Source organism: Trachymyrmex septentrionalis, unplaced genomic scaffold, assembly GCF_001594115.1.
Source record: "Trachymyrmex septentrionalis isolate Tsep2-gDNA-1 unplaced genomic scaffold, Tsep1.0 scaffold19, whole genome shotgun sequence".
Lineage (NCBI taxonomy): Eukaryota > Metazoa > Arthropoda > Insecta > Hymenoptera > Formicidae > Trachymyrmex > Trachymyrmex septentrionalis.
In genome coordinates, this window is record NW_017305071.1 from 387,558 (window position 1) to 408,717 (window position 21,160).

The following is a 21,160-nucleotide window of genomic DNA, read 5'->3' on the forward strand; positions in this document are numbered from 1 at the left end:
TTTTATTAACATTCATTGCTCAGAAATAAAAACAATTTAATAAGTTTTTTGTCATTAGTATAAAACGCATGATGTATTCCTGTATCATGATGCAATACGATTGAAAAACTTATCGCATACGGCAGTTAAATTGGTGTTCGATATTACAATTATGGCCGGTATTCATAGTCCTTGTATTCAAGATTGTCTTAAGTTCAGCGTTCATGAACCAATCAGAGGACATTTTAGCATCTTGAAGGATCCTCTATATAGAAGTCCTCTATATAGAAGTGGAGTATTAAGTCATAGGAAACTGACCAACTCTAATCGAATATTTTGCTTATATTTGATGGTGGTTGGTTTCCTACAACTTAAGACTCCACGACTATCTATGATTTTTATGTAGAGACGATCTTGAAGACGGTCTTGAAATAAGAACCAACTATGAATACCGGCCTATAATGTAATGAATTTGTAATAAAGCTTTGTTCGCGTGGCTTGAAATTCCTAAAAATGTTTACACTTAAAAAGAGATAAATATATATTGAGGTGTTGAAAAGAAAGAGAACGAAGATCCTAAGTGTAAAAAGTGCAAGCAACGCGAACAGACCGAATGTTTTTTGAGATACACGACGGACTGGTCTCACCAACTCCGATTAACTGTGATTAGTCAACTCTGCTGAACAGCAAATACAATTGATCAGTTCCAATGTAACAATTAATCAATTATGTCAAAGCCGTGATCGGATTCATACTGACAACGCTCATGAGCATCGTTTGTCGTCGTTTAATATTTGACAAACAACAGGGATGAAATGATTTTTAAGCGTGAATCGGTCAAGCTAATCGCAAGTTTGTTGCGACAGCTAATTTGAAGCTTGCATTTTGAAATCATCGCTTTATATTGGCAATCGCAACAAACTTGCGATCAGCTTGCAACTAATGTAGAACCGGCTTAACATAACTCTAACCTCTAATTTATTAATCTGAAGCCTATTCTATAATGTGCTCTTTGTTTCCTGTTTCTTGCTTTTTACCTTTTGCCTTTTTCTCCTTTGCAACTCTTTTATCGACAGTTGTATTTCTTGCTATTTCTTCTTTCTTTCAAAGTTGGTTAACTTTTACCTCGGGCGATGTAAAACAAAAAATTAGATAAGAAACAAGATGTCAAAAAATAGTAAAAAGCAAGAAACAGGAAACAAAAAGCACGTTGTAGAATAGGCTTTATTGACTAAAAAACAATGTTTTTAGGTTTTTGAAGGTTTAAAGTGTATATTGCTGATTAGGAATAACTCCAAGAACTTTCCAATTTTATTAAAAATATAGTTTGCAAATAAAAAATGGAAAGGAAATAATATCGAAAATGTATAATGAATTTGATATATAATAATATTAGTAATTTGTTGTAATTTTCGCTATTATCCAGTGGATTTAATTTGAAAGTACATATAATCTGGTTATGCCATAATTTTCTAATTAATTTTCAATATAATTACATATTGTCGTATTTCATATTTATAAATTGTTGATATCGCAATATAAATGTAAGTTCGTTTTACTAGTCCAAAACATGTAAATAAGATCATCGAATTAAAAAATGAAATTATATAATGTAAAATATATAAATGTATGAAAGTGAAGTGGTATCATATTTCAGTATCATACGTAAAATATGTACAATACACAGGATACGATACGTTCCCAATCCTGGCCCTACGTGCGTTTTTTAATCGGTTTTTTAAACCGCGGATTTAAATCGGTCGTCAAGCTTCGAGATATCGATTTGTGCCGGGAGTCGAAGAGAATCGAAACGGTTCGTTAATTTTCGCCAATTTTCGCTAGATGAGAAGTTCCGTCACGCGAAATCCTCGTGCGCATCCGATAACCTGCGCATAATTCTGTGCCAGTGTGTGCATGCGTCATTCTTTCACGTTTGGGAGTAACACATTGACGTGCTTCTGATCAGACCGAGCAATAAACATTATCGCACAATTACGTGAGTATGAACAAGTTAATGACCGGCGGCTAATGAATCATCCGCTAATTTACTGAATATCGATGGCCACTCGGTGTTACGTTACTCGTCGCACCACGCCAACACTGACAACGCTCCTGTTTTCTATGGGATTAATTATGTAATGTGTTTTCCCTGAGCGTTGACGACATTAAGGACATTTCATGCCACCGCCGTTGGCTGCTATTCTATTCACTCGAATAGACGTGTAAAGTATATTACTTAAAAAAAAAATAAATAAATAAATAAAAAAAAAAGAAAGATTAGTTCGCACGCTGAAATTTCGCGTAGCTCATGATTTGTTGTAATACGATTTATCGCCCGCGTGACAAGGCCTTGAACAATTAAGTGTATGAGGCATAATTGACGGTCTCTTTTCTCGGATTGACTTTGCATCCTATAAATATCTGTTTGTACATTGCAGAAGCAATGGTGGCCCATACCGTACTCCTGGACTTCACAGTGTCCAGTAGCGTGATCGCCGATATGGAGAAACGATCGGGTTTGAAATCGGCGATTGCAAACGTACTGGCAGAACATTTCACCGGTCTCAAACCACTGACAGAATCTAACATCGATGGCAGTTTGCTCATTTTATATACTGGACCAAGAGGCAGTCTAATCACTGTTAGAGGGTACACAGAGGGTCTGATTACATTAAACATCGAGTATTACAAGCAGGACGACCAAGAGGCGCTCTTAACTTTTGAGGTATGTAACAAACTTGATAAACAATTTGTTAAGGATGACAGGAAATATCTGTTGCAAAGCAAATGCTAGTGCTTTTGATAAACACTCCTTCTAAGCAAGGTTTTTATCAAGGTCTTAAGAAACAAAATAAAATGAAGATAAATCAAAATATAAATAATAGAGAACATACAGTCACAACAATAGATGTTTAAACGAAAGTCATATATTTAAAATTGTCATATAAAAACATAGACATTTCCATCAAGATTTGGCCATCATCAGTACATCAAAATGACAAAGAATTAATTAATTAAGCAATGATTGCTAGTCCAAAGGTTGGTACAATAATATCAAAATGACAAAAATAAAAAAATACATAAAACAATGATCACTAGTCAAAAAGATGATAAAATAATTTTCCAATCGCTTATTGTAAGAGTTAACTGAGTAAGTTGAAGTCCAGAAAATGAAATTAACTAATATTTAAAACGCTTCTGATCGAAACGTCTACGTTTTTGTATGATAATTTTAATATATGACTTTTGTTTAAATATTTATCGTTGTGGCTGTATGCTTTCTATTATTTATATTTTGTATTTGTGACCTTCAAACATTTTAAAAAAGATAAATCAAATGGCAACTTATCAATTCTCAGAGAGAAAGAAAAAGTAACTAACATATTTTTCATTAGAGAATTGCAACAAATCTGACAAATTTAATTACGCTTGGCGTATCAATCGTTACGTGATAAAACTTGAGATTAAAGTAAAACATGAAACAATAAAATGCAGGATGTTAAAGAAATAAGTTCAAGACTTAAGGGATATAATCATGCTTATAAACTGAGTAAAAAAATATTTTATACAGTTTGAGAAATTGATCTTATTTAAATTAAAAATAATTTTCTGTTTTAATAATGTAAGTGCGACTTGTCTTTATTAGGAGTTAATGCCACTATAATTACAATTATTTGTAGATAAAAATATTAGTTATCATATAAACTTAGAAAATAGAAGTGTACTGTTAATCTTAAAGTTTATACAACAAAATATATTTTTTTGTCAGACATTAATTTTATATTGATAAACATTTTTGTATCAATAAAACGATTTATAGAATGCATAGAATCGAGTTAACATGTTCAAGTTTACTTCATCGTGGAGTGATTATAATTTTTTTTTATTTTTGAATTAAGATTTTTAATCTGCCTGTAATTGATCATTTACTTGTCTTTATTTGCATTTGCTCTTAACGATCTGAAATTGTTTATTTACAGAATAAATATAAATTTTTTCAGTATTATGAGGAACAGATTATCTTATCATATTTAACTGATAAGATAGTTTTTATATCTAGAGAGTAGAGAAAATGCACATTACGTTAAGAAGTTTATTTTTCGATTGAATATTCTTTACTCAGTTTCTGAGCATTAAATGTATCTATCAGTCTTGAACTATGTATTTTAATATCCTATACAGAATTTTTTTTTATAACGAAAATTGGAAATATGACATAACTGACAGAACGTTGTAGCAGTGGCGATACTTGGAAGCTGATGTTGCCATGGCTTTGAACAGCCAGCGCAGCAAACGTTTACCGCCCGTAAGACGAGGAACCATATATGACCTCTATCTGACACTATCAGGTAGAAAAATGCTTTCCCTCAATTAGATTTTGTGTTCCTCGTTTACTTCTCCTAACACAACTACATACTTTACATACTTGTAGATTTATTTCGTGAAATATTTGGCATAGAGAATTACAATATTGCTATTGACTGTTACTAATAGATATTTAGGATAGGCCGCTTGCCAGGAATGCTGATTTAATTTTATTTCCAGCACTGTTACGTTTAGCCCAAATTTTTCTATCCAGCACTCAATTCATTCATAAAAAAAAAGTGCCATTCATTCAAATATATAATATTTGAATGTGTCTTTATAATTATTCTCTTGCCTTTCTTCAGTCGTACGAATAAAAGTTCTTAGACGACTGTTGCAATGCACAGGGCGTATTTCGTTATGAAATCTAAGAATAATTCGCTATGGAAAGCAATCAAAGAATCTGATGTAAACACAAACTTCTATACGAACAATTTAATTTCTGTCGGAAGTACATATAAACACAGCATTATTATTATTGATTTCTGTTATCTATATTTTTCTTTCTCTCTTATGTGTATTATAAATTAAGATTCCGTTTAATATTTCATTCCGTGGAACACAATATTAATTAAAAATTTTGCCATTTAGAATTAGAAAATATATACGTATTATTTTTACAGTATATATTTATGAAATTTAAAATATTATTTTCATAATGGCTTATTTCTTTTTTTTGAAATATATTTCAATGTATAAATCCTTAAATCCCGAAATTATTAGATTCTTAGATTTGTACACTGAAAAAAAGTCTTGTTGCATTAATTGAAAAATTTTTTTTTTGACTCAACTAAAAAGGTGCAAATCAAATACTTGTTAAATCTATATCAAACATTCCAATGAAGATAATAAAAAATTCAATTAACCGGAATTCTAATGATATGATCCGAATCCGTTTTATTTATACTTCTTGTTGATACGATTAGAATATTTTATGTAAGTTTTTTTGGATCGTCACTTTTAATCGTACGGCTCCGTCATACGATAATACTATCATACACAGACACAGCTACCTTTATCATGATCCGTTTTTTATCGCTTGTTACGTATCATTTTGTTGGACAAAAATAAGCCTTGCCATATATCATGGCTTGCCAGATTAACACCTTTTTTTAGCTTCCTTAACAACAAGGAGTGTAGCGCTTCCGTTTTACAAGATAGTGTCTTTGTTCTGTTCAATTCTCATTGGTTCGGCTTGATGATGATAATGATGATGATGATAATAATCATGATGATGGCGATGGTGATAATGATGATGATGGTGATGATGATGATGATGGCCGGTTATGATAGTTGGCCAAGGAATTGGAAACGGCGTTGCAGACAGCAGCAACCGCTACACGGTCGCACACGCTTACTCCAATTAAACGCGGTGGACCCTTTGAGAGATACTATCCTACCGCCGGTGAGTTTTTATTTATAATTATGTTTACGGACCAGCTAACGATTCTTACAACGGAACTGCTTGTACTTAAGGAACACGATCCAATTGGAAAATTAATATTATATATCGACTCGTAAATATTAATGTTGTAAATGTCCTCTGCAGCTTTGTCTTTTGTAAACAGTATGTTATGAATTAGAAGACCATGTTAAAGTTATACTCGAAGTGATTAAGATGAAAACTCATCAAGAGCTACACACATACACAAATTCATATAATCAATTTTAAATGTAATATTCATAATTAAAACTTTAGGCTTTCTTACAATTTCTATGATTCTAGACGCATCTTACTCTCATTAGTAATATGCACCTGTGTTCGGCTCGGTTCAGTCTGGAACGTCTCTCCGCGTTAATCCCGAGGACATTATTTGTTCTGTTCTTGCATGACAAAGTTGCGCCCGTTTTTAATAGTTAATTATAGTCTTTTACAACTTCCTCACATCATTTTTTCATCTGGTTATGATGCTAACGTTCCCATGCGTGTTATCAGCTTTGCCTTGCGATACCTTGTTTTTCTACTCTTCGCAATGTTTTTTAATGTATAGAAGCATGTTTTTAAATTAACATTATTACAAGTTGGCAACAAGTATTGCCAATAAAGATTACCCTTATTCAAGACGAACGACTGCTGGAATATGACATCGACAAGCTCGTGTTTGAAGCTAGATCACCGTATCAGAAGGTACAAATAGTGCACTCCAAATCGCTAGGAAACCTGCTGGTACTTGACGAACTGCAAAGTAAGTCACATTATGTTATAGCTGTACTTATTATTTATAACTTACTAGAAATTTTTCTGTAGACATGTCCGAGGCAGATCTCATATACACAGAAACGCTGATGCAACGAGGGAAAGAAAATTACGCTGGTAAGGAGATAGTGATACTTGGTGGCGGTGACGGCGGCCTATTATGGGAATTGTTGAAAGAAAAACCGAAATTTGTCACAATGTTGGAGGTATTTAAATTGAATTTTATACGTAAGTTATTTCATAAACGGAGTATACTATCTGCTTTTATGTCTTTTACAGATTGATGACATCGTTATGAAAGCCTGTAGCCAGCATATGCGGAGCATATGTGGCGACTGCCTAGATAAGAGAAAGGGCGATAATTATGAAGTAAGACCTTGAATTTTCATACACTTTAATTTTAAGAACCAAACATTTTCACAAATCTGAATATTTATGTTTTATTGATTTTTATAATCTCAAATTTATAGGAATAATAATAATTATCATCATCCTTATCATTTTTTGTAGATCATTGTTGGTGATTGTGTGAAAGCTTTAGCCCATATGATCGAAGAAGGACGACAATTTGATTACGTCTTCGGCGATCTGACGGACATTCCTATTAGCACAACGCCACATGGTGATGCCTGGGATTTTATTAGACTAATTCTCAACTCTTCCATGAAAGTGTTGAAGTCTACCGGAAAATATATGACGCATGTGAGTATCTTGATCAAAAAAACATTCAATTTATATTTATTGTATACTAAGTATACATAGTTCTTGACTTTAATTGAAATCTAGTTGATATAGAATCTTAATGTAAATATATGATATAAATTTATTTTATCGTTGTTTAATATTGTTTTTTTGAATATAGGGAAATGGTGCGTCTTGTCCAGAATCTTTGAAAATGTATGAAGAAGTCCTATCGCAATTGTGTGTACCGATCACGTTTACCAAAGATCGCGCTTTCGTCCCATCTTTTTTCGAAGATTGGATCTTCTACCAAGTCTCACTGAAATGATGGAGCAGAGAATATTCGGGCAGAACCTGGAGGAATCGGCCTCCTCACAGTCTGCTGCCTGTCTTATGACCCAAGCTCTACTTCCTAGTTTTAGCCTTATTAGTTAATGAAATTAGTTCCTGAGTGAGACGAATCAAACTATTACTAATTCATTTCGTAACATGTTAATTATTGACATAATTGTTTTATCTCAAGATTTTTTCAAAAATTTTCTTCAGCGTAACGACAACGTTGGAAGAGAATCCAAAAACATAATAGGTGGTAACAGAGAAAAGAAAAATATATATCTTTTTATAATATACTAGATAAGATACCTTCTCTATATAAATCATCAATTTGATTCTTTTATCATTATTTTTTTTAGAGGATTTAAAGTTCAGATTTAATTCAAACTGAATTTTACCTCTCGTCGAAATATATTTTCCTAATAAATTGTAACGATTTTTCGAGAATATCAATATTTTGTCTTTCGCCTAAACTGTTATCTAATTTTCTTCAAAACAAATAAAATTTTTACAGTTTAGAAAAAATAACATCCGTGCAAAAATTAAAAAATAAATATTTAAAAATATTTAATGATAACTTTATACACACACACACACACACACACATAATTTCTTCCATCGCTGCCTCAATGTCATGAATGGGAAATTATCTTATTCAACAAATCGAAGTATTCGAGTAGTAATGTTTTTTTTTTTATATGAAAGCGTAGTAAAAACTGCTTCAAAGTTTACTCTTGTTTTATCTAATATAAACTAGCGATACAATTTTTGTTATTAATCCTTTATTAACATACATAATTATTAAATATGAAAAAAATTGTAATTGTTTTACGCTTAATTGTTTCTTTTTTTAAATATATTTGTTTTATAGTAAAAGGATTATATTAGCAATGATAGATGCATGTTATTTTTAAGTTTTTCTTTCTTTGTATTTTTGTTAAATAGTTTTATCGCGGTCAGTTTGTTTGTCCGCAGAAACTTGTGCATTGATACATATATGTCGATGTATATCATGTAATATATATCGCATATATACATATGTATAAATACATTCTGTATTTTATACAGGCTCGATGTAAGAACGATAAAATTATATCGGCATAAATTATTTTTCTAACAAGCGTTTTCCTCTGATTTTAAACAATTGACAAGATAAATAAATATATATGCATTCAATTAATCCTAAACAGTATAAACATCTTAATACATATCGGTATAATAAGTTTGTATCGTCACAATAAAATTTTCGTAATGATTTCATAAATATATCATACATATATTGATACAACACAATAAAAACATTAATATTTAGAAATAAATTTTTATCTGCAGATTTTCATAATTTTTATAAAATTATAATTTTCTTACCGTTTTAATATTTATAAAGCATACGTCAGATTTATACAGTTTAGGATTAAAGAAATAAAACTAATAAGAAGTTATTTGTACGCGTGAGCATACAAATGTAAATTAATTGATTTTAAATTAAATTAAAATGATGAATATTTTTAATCATTGATTATAAGTGTTAATTTTTAATACAACAAAAATTTATTTATTCAGGATATTAATTTCTCATAGTATTAAATATAAAGCACATTTCAACATAATATTATCTGTTTAACAGTATTAGCAATGATAAAATGCAATAACAATAACCTTAGATTATTTGTTTAATGCTGATAGTTGATGGGGGGGAGGGGAATTTTAATAATTTGAAAATACTGAGCATTTAATGAATTAATTGATTACAGAATCTACAACTATATGCATACGCACAATTTAGTCATGTAAGTGGAGAGAAAATGGAATTATGATACGACGATAAATTAATTATTTACAACAATGTCGTACAATTGTAAGTTTTTATTTGTAAAAAAGATATCACTCGAAGAAATGATCGCAATAAGATTATTCACTTGCTGTCAAAATTCCTTGACAAGCATAGTTTCTATATAGACTAAAAACTTATACACGCTAAAATAAATACGCGATATTTTTAGTAGAATAAAAACAACTTTAACAATTATACATTTTGGATTTTTAAGCACATTTTTCAAAAGGGCACTAATCAATCTTTGTTTTAAGAACGGCGAAGTATTCGTTGTATTAACAAGGAATACCACATATTAAGCAACTGTGGTAGAGGTACTAAAGTTTATCGATGTACACAATAAATCTTTTACTCTCTCTCTCTCTCTCTCTCTCTCTCTTTCTCTCTTTGTCATTCAAAATTGGTATCCTTTCTTACATTCCTCTGTGATCACGGAAAAGCTACACTGTCCCTAATTTATTTTATGAGAGACTGTATAAATTAAGAATATCGGGCATGCAATTCTAAGGTAGATCAGCCTTTTGTTTGCTTTCCATCGTTTTGGAAACTTTGGCCCCAATTGAAACACAATGCAAGAATGTCTAATTTGATCGTCAAATATAATTATAGCTCATTACAGAGCTTTGCCTTTGATATCTCTGTAAATTGCCCGATTTCGTAAATCGCAGGCTCTATCTCAGTCTCTGCGAGTATCTGCTGCAACCATTGCTTTATCTGTACAGGATGCTCATCGTTTTTCTCTCGTTCCTTTGGAGATCTAATTATTTCGGAATCATCCTGATCTAAGACTTCTTTATCAAATTCTCGCAAATTAGTTTCAGTCGCTCCGTTTGTCAATTTATCTAGCTCAGAAGATTCTGTAGTCATACAAGACATCCCGAAGGACTGTACATTCTGCGAATATGATTTGTCAAAAGCGTGCAGTCCGTCCAAGGATACATGTGTCAGGCCAAGTTTGCGTTTTATAATCAAAAGCGGCGAGCACCTTGATATGGATAAGGTGTCTTTAAAAATCTTTAATGCATTGGCCTTTATATTATGCGAATCTCGCAGCTCATTATTAGTGAAGAGTGTGGAAGGCAGACTTGAAATACGCACAGTTCTGTAGTCAGATATAAAATCTTTGCAACGTGGAAGGCTCAGATGATCTCTGGCTTTTTGATCTGATGATTTGGTGATTGATTTGTCAAAACTGACATGATCCTTATTAGCATCTTGATAATCTGCAACTTTATACGGTTCCACATCCTTTACTGTAATACTGTTTGATCCATGCGTCTCAATATTACCAAACTGGCATATCCGTTCCTCTAACTCGTTCTTATCGTTCAGGACAACTACTGACGATGGCAAAAAATTTAATGAAGTCTCTATTAGAGAAAGTTGCTGCCTGTGAATAGCTTCGGCTTGTCGGAGCAGTTGCTTCTCTCTAGATCGCAGGAGTTTCGTTAGACCTTCAAAACAGCTTCTGATTTCTGCCTCGATCTGCAAATTGTATTTTTCTTCCGTAATTTTATAATTATATATAAAAATGAAAAACAGTTTACAACGATTATTTTAAGATATTATTGATATTCTATTTTGAAACATTCTATGTACTGTATTAACTATTGAATAAAAATTTATTTTATATTCTCTCACAGCATCTTTTATTACTATTTACAAATAATGATGTTATGAACTGTACATTGCAATACATTAAATTTATTTTTGAACACAACAATTAATTCAAATCCATCTTTAACTCTATATCTGCAATTTGAGTTTTTTTTTTACATAAACAAAATTTCATTCCCAAACAGCCTCACTTTTGCTAAAATTTCAATTTTTATTAAATAAAGATTTTCACATTTAAGTTAAAAAAACTAATAATAGAGATGTTGAAAAGAAAAACCCTGAATTTTTTTTAGTCTAAAACAAAAAATTTGGGCTGTAAAACAATTTGGACAAAAAAGATTCAGATTATAGATGGAGGGAGTAAAAATAATAATTGTATAATAATTGTAATAATTACAGAGGATAGTTAAGGATTTCCACAATGGGTTGGAAATCCATCAACAGGAAAGGAGAATAATTTCCATGGATGCTCCCATCTTTTGTCTCCAAATATAGAGACTTCAATTTAAAAATGCACATTACTTCGTATGTTCTGCTTTAAATGCCATGTACAATGACAACTCTTATCACAAAATAATATCGTTTATTACTTTTTTTGTAAAGTAATAAACGAAAAAAAAAAAAAACAGAAAACATACAAGCTGTGGTGCAGAGAAAAATACGCTATGGGATCTAGTAGATTTGCATAAACGTAGGGAGGTGCAGGTGAATTATCATACCTGAGCGGATTTCTCGTCCAAGAGTCTGCGTTTGTCCGCGATCAGTTTTATTCGCGACTGATTGTTCTCGCTATCGTCCAGCTGATTCTGCTTGCCTGTCATGTTGTCTCTCCACGCGGGTTCAATAACATAAATGCAAGCTCGACGGTCGACGATCCACAGCCATTGCAATAATGCAGTGCAATTTAATCGCGATGCCAATGTCGCTACTTTACCGACGGCGGCGGGCCCTCGCGAGTGAATTCGGCATTAAAACGGCACTAAGCGGCGCTGGTCGTCGATCGATCGACAGATGTCGCCGCTTGTGCAATCGGGCGTGGATGTACGAGTGGCGAGCGGCAGAGGGGGGGGGGGGAGACGATGCGTACGGTGTATGAAAAACGGTACAAGACAACGGGCAGGCAGTTTCGCGCGGCATAGCGCGGCTTGTCTTCGTGGTGTGTGCGGTTATGATCAAGTACGAGTATCGGCGCGCTTAGAACACACACACGCAAAGAAACACACGCACACATATATTTATACGTAAGAAAAGAAAGATATAGAGCGGGGCAGATCTCGCTCGTGTGTCTCGAAAGAAACGAAGAAGCGATTGTACCGAAAGAGATCGAGAAAGAGAGAAAGAGAGAGAGAGAGAGAGTGAGAGAGAGAAAGAGATTGTGAATCACACACCATCACACACGACGGAACGTGTCGGCGACATTAGGACGAGACTGGCGAGAGTACTATCTCTCTGTTTCGCATTTGTTTATCTATCGATTTCACTTGTGTATCACAAAGGCGCCGGTGCTACCGGACGCCCGGTGGCTTTTGCTCCAATAGGAAGTGGCCTTGCCCACGTCGAATACGCCGGCTCGCGGCGCGACCAAGATTCCCTTTTTTTTTTTTTTTGACAGCTCCGAGCTTCGAGGACCCGAAGGTCCGAGGGACGACGGCGACGCGGCATCTCGAACGTCTCCTCGCTCTAGACGACTTTGGAAAATTGGCGAAAGGTGTAACGCCAGTTTAGGTACGTACGCCTACCTTGCCTACGGTGCGTATGTATGCATGCGTGTGTGTATTGGCGCGCGCGCGCGCGCATGGCGCCCATGCAGGTATACGTGTGTGGGTTGAATGAAACGAATTTGGCACTCTCTCTTCGTGCAACGCACCCGCGCGCACGCGTGTGCGTGGATCGGAAATCATTCAGAAAGCGCACTCGAGACGACACGACCTGGATATGGGCAGGTTGCGCTAATACCTCGCGCACATCTTGTCGCGCCTGTATGTGTTTAGTGGTATTTAGGACCCGAACGGACGGTACGAGACTCCTCCTTCGCCGTACGAGCGTTCCCTCGCGCGTGTCTCCTCGCATTTTGCAAGCGAGAGTCGTTTTCACAAGGCGCACTCTCGCGATTTCACGCGTGATTTAACGGAATTCCCGTCATTCCCGTGTAAACTCCCCTCGTTGATTTATCAATTCATTAATGTTGCACATTTTATACCATGCTAATCTCAAGCCGGTATTTCTATATTTATAGCTTAAAACCGTTTGAAGTAAGAACGGGTCCGAAGTTTGTATGGAGCAATCGCAGAGCTCGTATTAGCATCTTCAAGTATTTACTTAAAGCTCTTGAAGTAAAAACCGACTATAAATATCGGATCTTAGGTGGTTAATCTTTCGAGCGGAGTAACATTATATAAAGTTGTATGTATAGTTTCGATATCGGCGTTGGAAAATCGGTTGAGAGGAGTAACGTAACGTTTGCTAAAAATTATTATTTATTTATTATGTACGTTTAGTTTGAATTTTGAAAATTATTCGATGCTTAAGCACATTTAACATTCTAATATTGAATAAATATTCGCTATTCAGTAGATGCCATTAGTTTCATTGCTAAATTGTTCTTTTCGAGGAAACGCTTGTTAGGCACGCTTTGCATTCTAATCTTAATTGTTAAAATACATATCGCTAGTAATAGATGATGTCGCTAATACAATAGATGATGTTATATGTAGACAATCATTAGTTTTAATTCACGGAATGTCACTCACGGAATTCTACATCAATGTCAATTAAAGAATCACTTTTGCATCGTATTTGCAAAAGCAGTAAATTTTAAATTAAAATTTATTTGCAAAACAGGTATTTTGATTATATTTATATTTTTCATTTCTAGTTTATTGATCAAACTTTGATCCTTCCAATTGAAAGAGAACGATAGTAGGAGTGGTTTGAGAACGGTGAAGTTTTTTTTTTTTTTTTTTTTAAGTATCCTTGACGTAGATTTCTTTTGCGTGACTTGAATCAATATAATTTCAGCGAATTTGCCGGTATAACAATTTGCGTCAATAATCCGGTGCTTTTTCAATACCGCCCAGTGATTTCGTTCTTCCGTGATGTGAAGACAAGGCAAATCATATAAATAAATGATACATGCGAAATCGGAATTCCGCGTAAGCAGAATTTTTTGAACTTGTGTGACAGTATAAAAAATATGCGACGGGATTTCTGGTCTCTCTCGCATTGATTCCAACATCGCGTGAGATCGAGAGTCGAACTCGGATTGGCGCGCTCGTCTCACGCGTGCGCGACGCGGCTGCGCGATCCGAACATTATAGGATCGCAAGTTGCACTTTTTTCGAGTGATATAAACTGGTATGAACTCAAGGGATGGTGTATATTAATCAGATCCCATGCCTCGTTCTTAACCTTAAAAATCCTAAAAAATTCAACCAATAAAATACAGATTTCAGTTAGGATTGGCAGCTCAGTTAGGATTTGACTGAATTTTAGTCTTAGGGTTAAGATCCGATTAATATTTAAGATTGTTTTAAATGTAATTTCGAAACACTAACTACGTTTGTACGTCATATTAGATTTCTGTCCGTTTGAGGGTACCCCATGACAGTCGGAATTTCGGAAAACGGAATCTGGGAAAAGTAATATCGTGGGAATTAACTAATCAGAATTATTGAGATGCATTACTATTCGTCTGCACATATATGTTAATATATAAGATTGTCGAAATTAAATTTTTATACGTATAAATATAAATATTTAAATAAGTTGTTTTTTTTTATTTTCATATTTAGATGAATGTTATTTTTGGTTTTATTAACTGGACATTTTATTGAAATTACGGGGGATGGATCAAATATAAACAAGAATTTTTTTTTATTATTTATTGGATGAGAAAAATATGAAAAAAAAAACAAATTATTTTTCTACATATGCAATTTTGACGAATTTCCTCGAATTCTCCGAATTTAAAAAAAAAACAAATGATAATCGCATTGAGACAAATCTTTCCATACGATTATCATTTGTTTGGACCACTGAAAGAAGAATTGGGAAGATAATACGATTCGTGATTGATGTCAGTGTAAAGGAATTCGTGCACAATTAGTTGCAAACACAATCTACTTTTTATGAAAACGGGATTGCTATCTGCCTATTCGCTGGCAAAAATATATTAATGTAACAGAGAACTATGTAGAAAAATAATAACTTGTTTTCTTATTTTTATTCTCGTCCAATAAATAATAAACAAAAATTCTCGCTTATACTTGATCCATCCTTGATCCGTATTTTACATTTATTATCAAACTTTTTTCAGTACGTTTATATAAACGATATCTCATGCCAGCAGTTAATAACTACGGATGTTACTAGACATGATTAATGGTGACGTATATATATGTGTATGATCATTCCATTAGCTGAATGGAATCTAAAGGCCGGTATTCATAATTGATTTCTTATGTTTAAGGTGGAACCAATCACAGAGCAATATTAGCATCTTAAGACATTAGTTCAAACTTGAAATAAGAACAGACTATGAATACCACTTATAAATATAGTCCGTTCTTTATATTTAAAATCGTATGATTTTGAGATATTGTACTATCGTTTTATTGAACTGATAAACATCTCCAATCTTGTATTTGAGATTGTGCTTAAGCACCAGTTTGAAAAGTACTGGTCGTAAGATTCTTTCCAGCCAATGAAATAATCGTACATTTCGAAATTTCGAGATAATAATTAAGTTAATCTGTTAATTGAGAATAATATATACTTAAATTTAAGAGCGGACTGTGTACAGACCATAGTCCGATCTGTTTGCATTTATCATAAATTTTTATTTTCAAAAAATGATTGGCTCAATGAAATGATTGCACAGCAAAATCTCGAGATCGTACTGGAGATAAAATGTGAGACAATAATATCATTTTAAATAAGATGATAATATTATCTTCATGAAACCGATACAGTCGTTTCACTGATTAGATGGATTCTCAAAATCATCTAACAAGGAAACATAGATGTCCTCTTTCGATTTTGATTTGCTTTTTATTTTGGATCAAAATAAAAAACTCATTGTTTTTAAATAACACACATTAAAAGTTCAAAATTAGAAGGGAATACTTCCGCGTGTTTCTTCGTAAGATTAGATTTGAAAGCGATTTTAAAAGATCAAACTGTAAATATTATCCATTAGACCTATTTTATATTTGAGATCGTTTTAAGTCTGATCTTTTTATTTTGGTCAACTAATGTAACAAGATATTAATTACAAAAAAAATTGCTAATCTTGAATAATTTTTTACTCAAATACTATCAATTTTATAGAAAAGCTGCAAGAGATAAAAATCATTTATTTTCTTTTCATAAAGTTTTGAGAATTTTCCAGAATTTTTTAATACCATACTTTCTCATGTTGATAAAAATATGCAGTACTAAAAAGTTGATAAAAAATACCAAACAAATTCTTAGAATTCTATGAGAAGAAAATAAATGAGATTTGTCTCTTGCAGTTTTTATGTAAAAAGTTAGAAGTATTTGAGTAAAAAAATTATTCAAGATCAATATTTAGCTATTTTTTATAATTAATATCTTGTTAACTATAGCAAAAATTGCAAAATGATAGAGGACTTTTCAACTCAGTTTAGTCCGCTCTATCTACACAAAAGCAATTGGCAAAAACTTTCGGGACATCCTCTGTGCGTACGTGCACGCGCGCTTGTGTGTATGCGTGTGTGTGTATAGCGATTTCGAGATCATAGACAATCTTAAATATAAAATCAGATTGCTCCTTGAATTTTCTATAATAAATCATTACCTGAGCTTTAAGTTTAGTGACACACCAAAAAACTTAAGCAGTAAAACGTAAGCAGTAAGCGAATTGACTAATTACAGTAAAGATCTAAGTGTATAAAGAACAGCCAATGTAATATGTTGATTTGTTTTTTCAATTTCTTATGATTTATGCTCAATATGTTGAGTTTTCTTACAGTTTGTTTTTTTGTGTGCCACGTGATCATAAAAATGACAACATCGGTTAATATTATTTTTGCATTCTAATGTGACTGGTAAATTTCTTATGGTTTAAAGGTCACGAGCGACTCATCAAATTTAAACAGTGAAACGTAAACAATAAGCGAGAATTGGCCAATCTCAATAAAGATTATAATATAAACAATAGCCAATTCAATGTTGAATTTTTCTGTTTCTTTTTTACGTTTTACTATTTAAATTTTTTTATATAGCTTAAATAATTTTTTACAAAGGCTTATATAATGGCTTATTGCAAAATGTATGTGAATAAGTAGGACTGACATAAAATTTAACCTTTGTTGCGAATGAGACGTCCTTCAAGATTTCGCAATACTTTAAACATAAAATTTAAAAGTATAAACATTACATACTAATGAAATTTCTCAGAATTTTAAGCTCCATTACCTAAGTTATTTTGTTTGAACGCAATCCTCGATACACACGAAAATACATTTTTTTCCCATTGACTTCGAGATTTTACAATGTAATTTTATAAACAACTTGACCAAGCGATATCTTATCGTTTATCCGTGTCTGTTACAGAATTGCCAAGCCATCATTGCCGAGATACCTACTTGAAACGTAAAGATGAACAAAGTGGATTATATAGAGGTAACTCTCCCGAATTATTCTTACATTTTCAATTTCGAGGAGACGTTCAGTCAGCACGAGACCAAACAATGGATGATGAAGAATTGGACAAACGGTTTTTACTATTGCGGATTGTACATGATCCTAATATTCGGCGGACAACACTATATGGCCAGCAGGCCCAGATTTGAACTCAGGGGAATACTGTGTCTTTGGAATACGTTATTGGCTTCTTTTTCTATCATCGGTTTTACTAGAACGGCGCCCGAATTAATACATGTTCTTAGGCATCACGGATTGCACCACAGCATTTGCATACCAAGGTCGGTTCTTTCATGTATTAAAGTTCATTAAATCCCCGAATCTTTTCTTATGGTTTAAAGGTCAGTAATTATTGATTAATTTTACATTTCATCAGTAATTATTGATTAATTTTACATTTAATTGTCAAAAGTTAACAGTAATAATTGATCGATATTTATCATTGATTTCTTTTTTAAAATTGCTTTAGGTAATGTTTTAAGATGCTAATGCAATTGCTGTGATTAGTATTCACACGTAGTCAGATATTATATTTAAAACCATCTTTAATACAATCCTAAAATATAATAAATCAATCACAGAACAATATTAGCATCTGAATAGACTGCTTTAAATAGGAATTGACTATATAGTAAATTTTTATTTGAAACAGTCTTAAGAGCAATCTATTTTTAAATAATTTTAATAATTTTATGTAACTTAAGTTGCATAAAATTTATGTTTTATATACTGTTTGTTTTTATTCAAAATTATTAAAATTATTTTTATTCAAAACATTTGGAACAATGAAAATTTAAATAACATTACTAAACGTTAAACGAATAAATATTTATTTAAGTATATTTGAAATGTATTAAACGTATTGTATTCAAAAGACTATTGTATAAGTACCTTTGTTTGATTTTTTAGCATACTGTTTAAAATAAATAATGCCGCATTATATAATTTCCTTCAAAATGAATATACAAAATTTTTAAATTAGCGAGCGCGTGGATTGGTTAATGTTAGTAAACGCATCTCATTTTAAAATATATCTTCGTACATAATACTATACTAGGATACTTACATATGTATGTATTATAATTACTATAATAATAAGTAACAATTAATAAGAAAACGTTTTAATAATATTTTTTTTATTTTAATTAATTAAGAAACAAAGGAATATAATATAATGACTGGAAATGATTTCATTTGTATAATATATTTTTAGTTTAATTTTATTTTATGAAAAAACATTAACAAATATTTACATAAAAATAAAAACATAATAGTGCCAAATAAATTGAAGATATAAATGAAAAAGAAAAACAAAAATGACAAAATGGTCGGGACGCGACCACTCAAGTTTCGAAGAAAATTAATGTAATGTTAAACATTTTTATCTCAATTTCTTAGAACTAAAGTAAAGATTTTTAATATTGATTTCAAAGAAAATTGATGTAAATTTATGTGAAATAATAACATAATTATACAATATAATGTTTGCGGTTTGTAAGTAAACCTTGATTAAAGTAATTGAGAATGTTCTACAAAAGTCATTAATTTGATTGCAGTTTTATCGAGCAAGATTGCGTGTCGGGCTTCTGGACGTGGTTGTTCGTATTGTCGAAGCTACCCGAGCTCGGCGACACGATCTTCATCGTGCTGCGCAAACAGCCACTGATCTTCCTGCACTGGTATCATCACATTACCGTCTTACTGTACTCCTGGTTTTCCTATTCGGAGCACACCGCGTCCGCGCGATGGTTTGTCGTGATGAACTACTGCGTCCACTCGATCATGTACAGCTATTACTCTCTGAAGGCGATGCGATACAAACCACCTAAAGTAATCTCCATGGTGATCACCACACTACAACTTGCCCAGATGGTGATCGGTTGCTATATCAACATATCTGCCTATCAATACCTGGAGAGCGGCAACGTGGACTGCAACATCTCTCGCATGAATATCCATTTTAGCTTCGCGATGTACTTGAGCTACTTTGTTCTATTCGCGCGTTTCTTCCATAAGACGTACCTGGCTGGAAAGAAGACCAACAAAAAGCACTTTGCCAATAGCGCACCTGATCACATCGGCTATAACGACAAGCTCAAAGTCAACTAAGGCGTTAATTGGTACACTAAGACGCTCTTTTCTCTATCTTTCGCTCCTCTTCCCCCGCTCTTTTTCTGTCCCTCAACTTTCTTTTTTTATTTTCCTCCATTCTTCTTTCACTATTTTTTCTCACGCCGCTGGTCGACGTAGCCATACATCCAGGATCTATTCATGCTAGAAAATATTAGGGTTTAACGGCTTCTAGGATTCACGTGTTTTTAGTGAATACTATCGCTAAACTTAAAGTTTTATATGCGTTTTTTAAATAATAATATGATTGATTTATGATTATTTCCATTTTCTTTTTCTACTTCAAAATTATTTTGTTAAATAATTGTACATTAATTGAATGTATTTATGTTAATATGTATATATTTTTTAATTGAATGTAACAGTGTAATTTCGAATATATATATTTTTTATGTAACTTTTAACATAAGCGTTTTATGTTCGTTTTGTTAATACTAAATAAATACGTTTTTATTTATTTGAGATAATATTTTTTTAAGATAGGAGATATTAGTTTCAGGCCTCCAGAATGTAGACTTGCCATTATATTGGAATCTCCCTTCTAAAATAAAAATTAATTAGTAATTCATTAGTACGTCGAAATGTAAAGTTACATACATAGAGCCTAAAATACACGCTCTAAATTTTTAGAATTTGTAAATACGTCTGTGACAAGAATTTAGATTTATAGAGTTCATATAGGATTCGTATATCCTAGGAACTATCGAATCTTAAGTTCACAAATCCTAGGCATCATATTTCTAAAACTCTATTTAGATTCTAGGAGCCGTACGTCCTAACAATTATAGATCTTGGGTGCGATGTTTCTCAGGATCCTTACATCCTAGGACTCGTAAGACAATTCTTGTGAATCACAGAATCTGTTAATTCTCGAGCCCATAGATTCTAAGATATATTTAAGATACATATTTCTCAGGATTCGTACAAGATCCTAAGATCTATCTTATAGAATTCGTGAAACAATGAATTGATGAAATTTTCGAGTCTACAACACCCAGGATTCATATTTCATGCGATCTTTAGATCCTACGGTCTGTCGATCCTTTCGTAGATTTTTTTAAGATCCTTAGGTCGTAGGATACATAGATTCTAATTAAGGATCCTTAGCCAATTAGTATCCGCCTATGCGCGGAGGATATCCTAAGGAGGAGGTTCGCTTGGAGGAGGAAATATATAGCGATTCTCCTCTTTTCATTTTTTTACGTGTAATTAATAAAGAGCTACTTTCGCATGTACCGTGGAAACGTGTGCGAGCGTTTCTCAAGTCCGACCGGCTGTTGCACAATTGTTATTATGATTTTTTGTTACTATCTATATCTCTTTTGCAATTGAATATAAATATATATATATATATATAT

At 32.6% G+C, this 21,160-nt stretch overlaps 4 protein-coding genes across 8 annotated transcripts in view; 2 read left to right on the plus strand and 2 right to left on the minus strand.

Annotated features, from left to right (window-relative positions):
• Positions 1-1,734: 1,734 nt before the first annotated feature.
• On the plus strand, positions 1,735-7,854 carry LOC108746853 (spermine synthase). 3 transcript variants are annotated; one of them, XM_018483883.1, is made up of 8 exons: positions 1,735-1,975; positions 2,418-2,704; positions 4,217-4,328; positions 6,408-6,530; positions 6,593-6,747; positions 6,821-6,910; positions 7,052-7,243; positions 7,404-7,854. In XM_018483883.1, exons 2-8 carry the CDS (start codon positions 2,423-2,425, stop codon positions 7,548-7,550), a joined length of 1,101 nt encoding a protein of 366 aa, XP_018339385.1. In that variant the 5' UTR covers positions 1,735-1,975; positions 2,418-2,422; the 3' UTR covers positions 7,551-7,854. The 3 variants fall into 3 exon arrangements, with proteins under 3 accessions (XP_018339385.1, XP_018339384.1, XP_018339386.1); XM_018483882.1 differs by lacking the exon at positions 4,217-4,328 and adding an exon at positions 5,638-5,749 and having other exon boundaries at positions 1,736-1,975; positions 7,404-7,853; XM_018483884.1 differs by lacking the exons at positions 1,735-1,975; positions 4,217-4,328 and adding exons at positions 1,983-2,201; positions 5,638-5,749.
• Positions 2,687-19,793, plus strand: LOC108746855 (elongation of very long chain fatty acids protein 6). 3 transcript variants are annotated; one of them, XM_018483887.1, is made up of 4 exons: positions 12,107-12,444; positions 12,619-12,731; positions 17,583-17,953; positions 19,229-19,793. In XM_018483887.1, exons 3-4 carry the CDS (start codon positions 17,628-17,630, stop codon positions 19,779-19,781), a joined length of 879 nt encoding a protein of 292 aa, XP_018339389.1. In that variant the 5' UTR covers positions 12,107-12,444; positions 12,619-12,731; positions 17,583-17,627; the 3' UTR covers positions 19,782-19,793. The 3 variants fall into 3 exon arrangements, with proteins under 3 accessions (XP_018339390.1, XP_018339389.1, XP_018339388.1); XM_018483888.1 differs by lacking the exons at positions 12,107-12,444; positions 12,619-12,731 and adding an exon at positions 2,687-2,704; XM_018483886.1 differs by having other exon boundaries at positions 12,107-12,731.
• LOC108746854 lies at positions 9,131-11,913 on the minus strand. Its single transcript, XM_018483885.1, has 2 exons — positions 11,726-11,913; positions 9,131-10,874 (listed from the first exon to the last, which is right to left on the minus strand). The coding sequence occupies exons 1-2, from the start codon at positions 11,825-11,827 to the stop codon at positions 9,993-9,995; spliced, it is 984 nt and encodes a 327-aa protein (XP_018339387.1). The 5' UTR covers positions 11,828-11,913; the 3' UTR covers positions 9,131-9,992.
• Positions 19,794-19,874: 81 nt separating the features above from the next.
• LOC108746857 (transmembrane protein 242) overlaps positions 19,875-21,160 on the minus strand; it is a 5,761-nt gene continuing 4,475 nt past the window's right edge. The window contains exon 3 of the mRNA XM_018483890.1: positions 19,875-19,946. Coding sequence (XP_018339392.1) covers positions 19,938-19,946 — 9 coding nt within the window. The 3' untranslated portion in view covers positions 19,875-19,937. The remainder of the gene's footprint in view (positions 19,947-21,160) is intronic.

Coding starts and splice junctions, on each gene's coding strand:
- LOC108746853 (XM_018483883.1), top strand. CDS start 2,423: ATGGTGGCCCATACCGTACTCCTGGACTTCACAGTGTCCAGTAGCGTG. Junction 6,531..6,592: donor GGTACTTGACGAACTGCAAA/GTAAGTCACATT, acceptor ATTTTTCTGTAG/ACATGTCCGAGGCAGATCTC. Junction 6,911..7,051: donor GAAAGGGCGATAATTATGAA/GTAAGACCTTGA, acceptor CATTTTTTGTAG/ATCATTGTTGGTGATTGTGT.
- LOC108746854 (XM_018483885.1), bottom strand. CDS start 11,827: ATGACAGGCAAGCAGAATCAGCTGGACGATAGCGAGAACAATCAGTCG. Junction 10,875..11,725: donor TGGACGAGAAATCCGCTCAG/GTATGATAATTC, acceptor TACAATTTGCAG/ATCGAGGCAGAAATCAGAAG.
- LOC108746855 (XM_018483888.1), top strand. CDS start 17,628: ATGAACAAAGTGGATTATATAGAGGTAACTCTCCCGAATTATTCTTAC. Junction 17,954..19,228: donor CACAGCATTTGCATACCAAG/GTCGGTTCTTTC, acceptor ATTTGATTGCAG/TTTTATCGAGCAAGATTGCG.